Consider the following 10,199-nt stretch of genomic DNA (forward strand, 5'->3'; position numbering starts at 1 on the left):
GGTGTGACCTCCCAGACCGGAGCCCGGGTGGGTCTGGGAGCAGAAAGAGCAGAGACCGAGAAGGGATCCCCAGAGCAGCCTTCGTTCGCCGCCAGCCCAGCTCGTGGACAGCCCTGGCTCCAGGAAGGTTCCAGAATCACAGAACTTTTAGAATCTGTGTAGTTAACACACACATAATCTGTATTTGTATCCCATGACATGGGCCCCCTGAGAGTAGAAGGTAAAGGTTAACCCCCCCCTGGAGGAGGGGGGCCCGAGGAAGAGATGACACTGGGCCAGGTGTTCTTGCCCAGATCATCAGACAGGTGGCGGCTGGTCCTCCGCTTTATACTGGCCCCTCCCCGCCCCCCAAGTGAGCTTCTATGCCCCAGCTCATCGGACCCCACTCTGCGAGGTGGGTGGAGTTTTCTCATGTTCCATAGCGACCGTGAACACAGTATTGCAGTCTGGGGGCTCACACGATAGAAATGTATTATCTCACAGTTCCGTAAACCAAGGCCCAGGATCAAGGTGTTGGCAGGATTGGCTCCTGCAGAGGACTATGGGGAAGAGGGTTTGATGCTTCTCCCAGCTTCTGGCCGTTTGATGGCAATTGTGGATGTTCCTTGGCTTGTAAGAGTATCACCCTGATCTCTGCCTTCAGCTTCAGATGGTGTTCTCCCCGTGTGCATGTCTGTCTCTGTATCCAAATGTCCTTTTTAGAAGGACACCAGTCACAGCGGATTAGGGTCCACTCCAATAACCTCATCTTGACTCTATCCTCTAAAAAGACCCTATTTCCAAATAAGATCACCTTCACAGGTATAGGGGGATTAGGACTTCAGTATCTCGTTGGTGGGAATGCAGTTCAACCCATAACAAGAACTTTTCCTCATCCTTCTATGTATAAGGAAAGTGAAACAGAAAAGTTAGGTCACTTGCCCAGGATCACAAAAGCAAGTGAGAAACTCGACAAGGGGTAAACCCAGGGCTTCTGCCTCTTGCTCTAGAGTTCTATCAAGACACAGTGTTAAAGTCATGTTACATTATTTTAACGTCCCACAAATACGATGTTTTGCCAAGATTTTATTGCCATGCAATAGTATCAGTGATGGTATTTTGAAGATTTAAGCTCAGGCTCCTTGGAACTGAGTAATAAGTGAAATTTGGACTTAGGTTTGCCACAAATTACAAAACATTGGAAAAACACCCCTGCTTTTCTTTTCCCTTTGTTCTCTTCCCCTTGCTCCCTGCCCCCGGGGTCCACCTTTGCTCACAGTCTGTCTCCTCGGGGGCCCTCGGTCCACCCTCACCCAATAGCTCTGGCCTCGCACCCCCCCTCCATGCTGCCTTAGCCCCCACCCAACCCTGCCCCCAAGCCTGCCCCAGTGCAGGCTGGAAGGCATGTCCTCAGGCACTGTCTTGCCATCTGAGGGAACGTTTAGAAGCGGTGCTAATCCCAGATGGCACACGACGCCACGAGCTGGGATCACCCTGCCCCCTTAAAAGCCTACCAGCAGGGGCGCCTGGGTGGCTCAGTGGGTTGGGCCACTGCCTTCGGCTCGGGTCATGATCTCAGGATCCTGGGATCGAGTCCTGCATCGGGCTCTCTGCTCAGCAGGGAGCCTGCTTCCTCCTCTCTCTCTGCCTGCCTCTCTGCCTACTTGTGATCTCTCTCTGTCAAATAAATAATAAAATCTTAAAAAAAAATTAAAAAAAAAAAAGCCTACCAGCAGCACAGACAGGTCTGAATTAGACTTTTCCCTCCCTTTTGTCATCTCTCCTGATGTAACTCTAAACAGTGTTGGAACCCCTTCATTGTAGATGAACTTTCTCTAGAACCTTCTCTAGAATATCTACAAACTGGGATGAGGTACGCCGTCAGCCCTTAAGCACGGGTTTAATTATCTGAAGTGGCAAATAATTCCTCAGAACCACATCTGAGGAATGAGACGGGCTCACCCAACCAGGGGAGGCTCGCTTGGGCCAAACACTGCTTCACAGAACATGTCATCTCCCGTGGCCTATCACCCCGCTCGGAGGGCACTTCCAAAAGGGGAGTTCCCAGTGGGTTTTGAGTCAGGACGGGGTGGTTGGGATGAGGAACCCGCTTCCGGGGCATCTGCTCTAAAGTCCAATATGGTGTAGAAATGGACATTTCAGGGCTTTTGTCTCGGGCGCCGTCTCCTACCCCCATAGCTGGGTGTCATCTGTCACACGCAGACACTGAGGCTCGCCCCCCCCGAGAGCCGAGGAGACAGTGTGGGGCAGGCTGCCCCTCAGCCGGAACAGCCGATCAAAATCACGTGCGATCCTTACAAGTCAAATTGCAAGCTCTGAGAACAACGAAGGACCCCAGGCTAGGAGCAGCACTGCAGAACAAGCTGGAAAAGAAAACAAAAAAACAAAACAAAACAAAATCCCCAAACCAAAACCTCTGCTTTTGGCTTGGATGCACCTGCTGGTCTGAGGAGGTGGAGAGGTGGGGAGGGGGCCGGGGCGTGGAGATGGTACAGTGGAGGTCCCCTCTCTTCCTGCCTCAGAATGTGCTGGTGTCTGAGCAGTTCCTAAAAATATTGGACGGGGTGTGTGCCATCCACCCCCAGCTGGATGTGCTGTACAAGTCCGTGCAAGGCTTCTCTGCCAAGAAAGCGCTCCTCCAGTGGACGAACCCCATGAAACTGATCCAGGTGAGCCCTTGCCTTCCTCCCTGAGACCCCAAGGACCCAGAGGCTCCCCTCCCCCAGAGCGTCTGCACAGTCCTCTCTGACGAGGAACGTCTCAGACATGGAATGTTTCTTGTGGATGTTGGTTCCCCCAGCAGTGCTTCCCGGCTCCCCGAGGAAGGGGCCATCTAGGACCTGGCTGGAGGGGAGGGGAGGAGAGGGCCGGTCTTGGAAAAGGATGGTTTCTACCAGCCAGGCTCCTTCAACCAAGGCAAGTCGCTGCGCTCTCTGAGCCCCAATCTCTTCTTGTGGAAAACAGGTAGAACAACACGACTCACCCCAGAAGGGCTGTGGATAGCCAGTTCTGTTAAACACACATGAAGGGCTTAGAGCCATGCCTGGCCAATAATAAGCGCCCAGCAAAGGCAAGCTCTTGCCAATGAGCGGTAAGGATGGCCAAGACACTCCCCGGCTCCCCCGCCCCCGCCGTGGTAAGGACAGCTATTGGATAGCTCTGGCTAAGGAGAGACTCTCAGGTCCTTTCTATCTCGTGGTCACCTGCTCCTAGCTCAAGTCTCAGATCACAGGAGGCAGGTGGAACCCATGGAAATGAGAAATCAGTTTTAGAGCTGCAAGGACGCTCGTCGGGTCTGATCAGCTCACAGAGGAGCGTCCAGCGCAGGCTGGTGTTCCCACTCCGAGCTCTTGCTGGACAGGCCCTTGCTGGGTGCCCACTGGCTGCTATCTGGGGTGATGCCCAGCCGATGCAGGTCCTGTAGGCTGTGTGCTGCTGGGGCTGCTTCCTGCTCCTTAGTTGGTCTGCTCTGTGCCTTAGCCTCCAGGACTAAATTGAAAAGCTCTGCGTGCAAAACATTGCTGTGTGGAAAGTTCTAGAAGGCAAGGGGGTATCAAGTATCTTCACGAGTCAGATGACATCGATGGAACCAAGGGAAAACCACAGGAATGGAGTTCTGAGATGCGAAGTGGGGGCCGCACCCCGTGTTTAAAACAGCATAGAAATCTTTAGGAATCTCATAAGAATTCCAGATTAGAGACCAAACCTGATGTGCAATGGAAAACATAGTCCTTCCCCTCGAGGTGGGGGTGGGGGGCAACAGTCTGGTTGGGAGGATGGGACAGATGTGGTAACTTTTCATAGATATATGACAAATAATAAATGAGTGACAGGCAGCAAATATTATCCAAGTCCAGAGCAGAGGCCACTGTGGGATTAGGCAAACAGAAAAGGACACGTCTTGGGGAAGGGCCTTGAAGAGCAGAAAGGATTCAGGAGAGTGACAGCGACAGGGAGGAAGTTCTGGGAATAGGATTCCCACCAGCAAAGGAGCTGGGGGGGTGGTACACACCATGTGCTTGGGGGATGGGCAGGACCACGCGGCTCCAGCAAAAGAACCCCGTGATTCCAGGCTCCTGCAAAGCCTGGCAGTCAAGGCTGCGCAGGGAGGCAGGGGCTGGCTGGGGCTCAGTGTTGGGATTTGATCCCACAGGGCATAGGGAGCCAGCGATAGTTGCTGAGCAGTGGGAGATGTGAATCCAGCAGGACTGAGGGATAAGTTTTCAGGCAATGGAGAAGAAATGAACCGAAGAGGGTAAAGATGAGAGAGGGAACGCCAGTGAGGACACTGGGATCGTATGCTGGGTATGGTAACAGCATTCTAGGATGGTGCTCTGCCTGAGGGCGGCAGTGGAAGTGGAGGGACTTATGTGGCAGGTACCATTATGGGGCATCTCCAGGATTTGGTGGATATTTGGGCACATGGTGCACGCGTGTGAATGTGTGTGAGTATGTATGTGTTCGGAGAAGAAAGGCTTGTTGTGATAGGAGAGAGCCAAAGACAACCCCAAGAGTTCTAACCCAGGCGACCAGAAAAATTGGCAGGGGAAGCCAAGTCTTCTCTGGCCGCACCCTCTCTCCCTACCCCTCCCCGCTGGCTCTGCACAGTTGAGCCCCACAGGATTTCCCCCTGTTTATCTACCCCAGTTCTCGCTCAACCTCAGGCCGGTGCACACGCACGTTCCTCCGCCTGGAACACCCTTCCTCCTGCCTTCTGTGTCTCACTGGCTCCTACTCCTCCTCTAGGTCTCTACTCAAGTTCACGTCCTCGAGCAACCCTTCCAGATTCCCTAGTCGGGAGTGCTGGCCCTTCTCTGAACCCGTCCAGGGCAGGAGCGATGATGGGTTCTATCAGTAGCACCTACCAGAGCCACGGGCCCTTCTTGAGCTGGTCCAAGCTCTTGTTGTTGACCACACAATCCACTCTAACTGGGTTAAGCGAAGAGGGATATATTACCAGAGACCAACCCCAGAAAGGTGGAGGGGGGCTGAAGAAACAGACTCCTAGTTTAGGTTCCAGAAATGGCTCCCCCAATCCCCCACGTGGGCTCCCAGTGTGGAGGCAGCTTCTGCTGTGAACGGGAGCCGCCCAGTGGGGAATCAGCTGCCGAATCAGGCCCGCCCCACAGCTGCCTCCGGCCTGCTCCCTCCGGATCAGACCTCTCACACAAGCCTCCCCTGGCTGCTTGGTGAAACGCATCCCATTCAGTCGCCTAGCTGCAAGGAGGTTAGGGAAGGTCCGTGTTTAGCTCTGCAGTGTCTGCCTCATGGAGCTGCGTGTGTGGAGGGGACGGGATTCATGGCGGCTCACCCGTGCCTGAGAGTGAGCTGAGACGTGTTGGCCTGTGGTGCTGGTGGGTGTCAGCATGGACTTGTGGGCAGCTGAGCCGCTCAGGATGCAGAAGTCGGGTCCCTCCGGGGGGAGAGGCAGCGCACCCCAGAGGGGTTAGTGGGGGGAGGCAAGAGCAGGACTGAGGACTGGTCCCTGAGGAGTTCCCCAGCGAGCATGCTATCTGCGGGAATGTCTGTCAGTCCGGCTGGGCCTCAAAGGCCCGTCGAGAGTGCGAGGGGAAGAGACACGTACACATACTTCAGAAGGACCCCAAAAGAATGTTTGAATGATACGGAAGAGATGTTCACGGTGTATTAGTACAATGCGTTCTATAAAAGAGTATGGACGATAGGAAGATATTGGATGGATGGAGAGACAGGTCGTAGATGATAAATGAATGATAGACAGACAGACAGAACAAACAGCAGCGACTCTAATCCTTCCCTCCTTGGAGTTGTCTGGAGATCCTGCTCCGCGGAGTGGGGGCTCCTGGAAAGCGAGCAAACCCCCAGAGCCGTCATGGCGGGCAGCTCGCCACGCCTCACCCTGTGCGGGGCTCCTGGGCTCAGGCAACCGCCACACACAGGAGACTTGGGCTCCCCCGTCTCCTTCGTCCGCCTCCCCTCCGCTTGCCAGGCTGCCCCTGTGGCAGGGGGCGGCGGGTGGGGCGGTGGGCGGTGAGTGGGTGTTCTAAAGTCAGTTGTGTGCTCCTGGGGTCTCCCGCTTCTCTCAGAGCTATGCCGACCAGCAAAAAATCACAGTCCTAGACTTCTTCAAGAGCTTGAACCCTAAAGGAACAATGACGATGCCTGTGGGGGACTTCCGGAAGGCCATGATACAGGTGTGCGGACCCCTGTGGCTATAACCCGGGGGGGGGGTGTCTGTGTGTCTGTCCGTCCGTGCGTCTGTGTGTGTCTGTGTCTGCATATGTGTCTGTGTGTGTTTATGTGTCTGTGTGTATCTGTCTGTGTATATTTGTGTGTGTGTCTGCGTGTATCTGTGTGTCTGCATGTGTGTGTGTATCTCTGCATCTGTCTCTGTGTGTGTCTGTGTGTGCCTGTGCTGTCTATATGTCTGTGTATCTGTATGTGTGAATATCCGTGTGCGTGTGAGTTTCTGTGTCTGTGCGTATCTCCATGTCTGTCCATGTGTCTGTGTGTCTGCATGTCTGTCTGTCTGGGTGTGTGTGTCTGTGTGTATGTCTGTCTTTCTGTCTGTGTTGGGGGGCTGCTGATCTTGCCCGGTCCATTCACCCCCTTCAGCAGGACAAGGTCCCTGTAAACCTGCACCAGGTCAGGGAGCTGATAAAGAAGCTGGATGACAAGACAGGCATGGTGAACTTCAGGTCAGTGTGGGCCCGGCGGCCATCTGATCCCGCTTCTGCCCGGGAGGCCCTGCCCCCACCCCCACCCCCCGCAGGCCCCCCGGGGCTGAGCTGAGCTCCATGTGCACCCTGCACTCTGTGAGGCGACCTCACCTCCATGGAAGCAGCTGGCCGAGCTCTCCGGGGCTCCCAAGCCCGCCCCACGGTCTGCCCTCTGCCTCAGCTCCCCCTCAACCACGGGCTGCTGGCTGCAGGGCCAGACTCTGGGGACACAGTGAGGTGACACCCCGGAGTGCATGGCTAGACCCCGGCGTGTTGGGAGGGGTCTGCAGGTCCCCTGGGAGCCCAAAGAGGAGGATCACTCCGGCAGGACCTGTCGTGGTTCGGTGGTTTGTGACATAGTCTCCATCCCTTAAAGAGACAGGAAGCGGCTGGGATAACAGTCATAGGGATAAAGACACTGTCCATGAGCCCTGTCCATGGGCCCTGTACTCTGCGGGCCACCGGACCTGCCCAGGTGCCCTACCTCTCACAGCGTCCAACAGCGGCTGTCGTCGGCTGCACGCAGTGACGGACACTGAGCTTTGGAGAAGGGCAGCACGGGAGCTCAGTGCGCACACAGAACGCGGCAGCTGTGGCCTTTGAAGCTAGGCCTGTGTGCTGGACCTCCTCGCCGAGGCCTGCCGATTGGGCTCCCGTCTGGCCCCGCAGCTGTCTTATAGTGTCCTTCGGGAGCTCTAGTCAAGGGATCCCCTCTGGCCCTGCCCCATAAGCCCTCCCCGGGTACCTCCGTCCTGTGCCCCGATCAGCGTGTGTGCGGGTGATACAGTGGTTTAAAATGGGCTCCAGGGCCAGACCACCTGAGGCCCCAGGCCAGCCCCACTCCTGGGCAAGTTACCCAGACTCCTCGGGCTTCAGTTTCCCCATCTGTACTATGAAACTCATGATTGTACTCACGGCTTCGGAGTTTTTGAGGACTGAATGGATGAACGCCTGTAAAACGTTAAGAACGTTACCTGGCGTGTGGCAGGCTCAGGGGACACACATGTTTCCTTATCTATTACTGCACCCGCACACACACTCTGTTTCTTATTTCTCATCAATGGACCCACGTTATCACGTTCCTCTGAACTTGCTTTGCCTCCCAGTCTGTCTTGGCAATCTTTCCAGGTTTGTACATTTAGAACCACCTCCGTCTTTTTAAATGCCATGTGCTAGTTCATAGCACAGACATTTCATCCTTGAAGCTCAATGTTATGGATGTTTAAGGCATTTCCATTGTTTTGCCACCACAAATAAGACTGTAACCAGCATCCTTTCATCTCTGGCGTTTGCCCCAGTCTCTCTCACAAGGGCTCAGCGCAGCAGATCCCGTGCAATCCCTGTGCCGAAGGGGGTGCACGTTCTGAATGTCAATCTACTGCCAAACCCTTGCCAACAACGTGAACCAGCTCACTGCCCCATCCCCGGGCCGGCACGGAGACTTACCCGAGTTCAACCCTCTGCCACCAGGAGGGGTGGGCGGAAAAATGGTCTCTCGTGGATCAGAGTCTGCCTAGACATTCCCGCCAGCCTGCCCCGAGCCTCCACTGACACTGTGTATCCCCTCGCCTTTCAAACCAGTCTCCTGAACACGGCGAAGCCATAGCAACAAGCCTGGTCTGGAAAGAAGTCCTGGCGACCCAGAAGTCCTGGCAAGTCAGACGGTGGCAGGGAGGAGGCGGAGATCTGTCTGAAACCCCCGTAGACACACATCAAGGCCAGGCTGTGAGCGAGCCAATAAAGTCTGCCTGGGTCTCCGCGTCTCTGGGCTGCTGGTGGGGTGCCCTTCCCCGGGGGCAGCACCGCCTCGTCTGAGTGACCAGCAGGGGGCGCATCCTCAGCAGCCTTGGTGGGAGCTGTGAAAACAAATTGGGAATGTGATGGGGTTGTTGGTAGGCAGCGAGAGAAAAGCGGGGAGTGGGAGCAGGGGAGACCAGTGCAAAACAGTGGTCATCATAGTAAACGTAAACTGTGTCCAGGAGAGAGATTTCTGAGATGCTGGAAGCAGCGGTTGAGGGAACAGATGCTCATGAAACAAGATCAGGGACCTCTGGAAGCAAAATGCTGAGGGGCCACGTGGAGAGAGCCCAGGATGGGAGACGGAGACCTGGCATGTGGTCGTGGCCTGGCGCTACCTAGCCACCTGACCTTGGAGCCTTATGCTTCCATCTGAAAAGTAGGACAGCTGAACTAAAGGCTTCCTAATCTGTTCTGGGGAATCCATTACTCCACGTTTCTTTTCTAAAATTCCTTGGAAGCTAGGGAGAAAAAGCCTGCTTAGCATAAAAGCAGGGATAGTCAAGACCAGCCTGAGCTGCACAGGTAGGGGGATGGGTACCTTAAAGGCTTCTGATCAACCCTGCCAGTTATCTTTATGGATGAACAAAGCATGCATTTCTGTAGCACCGCACAACACCTGGCACTTGGTAGATGCTCAATAAAACCCACGGAACGGACAAATGCACGCACGTGGCGATTGTTTTGGGCAGGTGATGGAAAACTGGGAAAATTGGGGGGTAACCAAGAACCGACGCTTTGAGCCCCGGTGGAGTGCCAGACCGGCGTCTAGGCACCCAGTTACCACCCTGGGTTCCACTTTGCGTCACTGGGGGTCAAGCTGATGCCAAGACCTCTTTGCACATGGGGCAGAACCGTTATTCGAAATAATTTATGCCTCCTCCCCACAGTGCATTTTCCCCTTCCCTTCCGTAATCGACGTGTTAGTCTGCGGTTGAATTTCCATTGCTTGGGTGGCATGGGAGCTCGGAGTCAAAATGAGGATAATGAAAGAAAATAAATGCAATAAGGGATTTGAGGGCTGAAGCTCACATCTACCATACTCCTCAGGCTATGTAGATGTCTTGTGCTCCAACTCCACGAATAAATCGAATCCCTTTGAAGTCAGGCTATGTCTTTTAAGTTTATTATAATCTATAAATTTCTCCATCAAGTCTCTTGCCCATACTGAGCATCCAAAAATTGCTGGTGTCTGGTGGAACCCTGAGGATTATGAAGCCACAGAGTATCAGAATTTGAGGACTGTGGGCCACGGATCAGTAAAACAGCAAAGTTTTCTCAAGATGCTTTTAATCCATCTCTTGCATAACAATGAAAAGGCAGCAATCCTCTGATCAAATGTTATTTTTTGTTTGGGTAGCTTTGGGAGAATTATGGAGATCAGGAAGCTAGAATCCACCTCTACCACCACGCCCGACCTTCCAGGCCTTCCCTTGACACTGCCACCCCCAAGTGGGTGAAGGATGGCCAAGCCAAAAAAAAACCTGCCTTGTAACCGCCTGGGAGCCTTCCCAAAGTGGGAGTAATTCCCACGAGTGGCCACTAGGTGTCAGGTCAGCTCCAGAAGTCCTGGTGAGCACATCTCTTCCAGATCTTACAGACTGTTCTATGGGCTTTGCCACCCACAATAACCCCCCCACCCCACCCCACCCCCGGCCACAAGACCCCCACCTGAAATCTGAGCCCCGTAGGGTCCAGCAGCCT

General features: G+C 54.4%; 1 protein-coding gene across 1 annotated transcript in view; it reads left to right on the forward strand.

Moving 5' to 3' along the window:
- LRRC74A (leucine rich repeat containing 74A) overlaps positions 1–6,934 on the forward strand; it is a 30,922-nt gene extending 23,988 nt beyond the window's left edge. The window contains 5 exon segments of the mRNA XM_044230975.1: positions 2,523–2,669; positions 6,066–6,173; positions 6,595–6,747; positions 6,750–6,894; positions 6,897–6,934. Coding sequence (XP_044086910.1) covers positions 2,523–2,669; positions 6,066–6,173; positions 6,595–6,747; positions 6,750–6,894; positions 6,897–6,934 — 591 coding nt within the window.
- The last annotated feature ends 3,265 nt before the right edge of the window (positions 6,935–10,199 follow it).

The sequence above is a fragment of the Neovison vison genome, chromosome 13, assembly GCF_020171115.1.
Source record: "Neovison vison isolate M4711 chromosome 13, ASM_NN_V1, whole genome shotgun sequence".
Taxonomy (NCBI): domain Eukaryota; kingdom Metazoa; phylum Chordata; class Mammalia; order Carnivora; family Mustelidae; genus Neogale; species Neogale vison.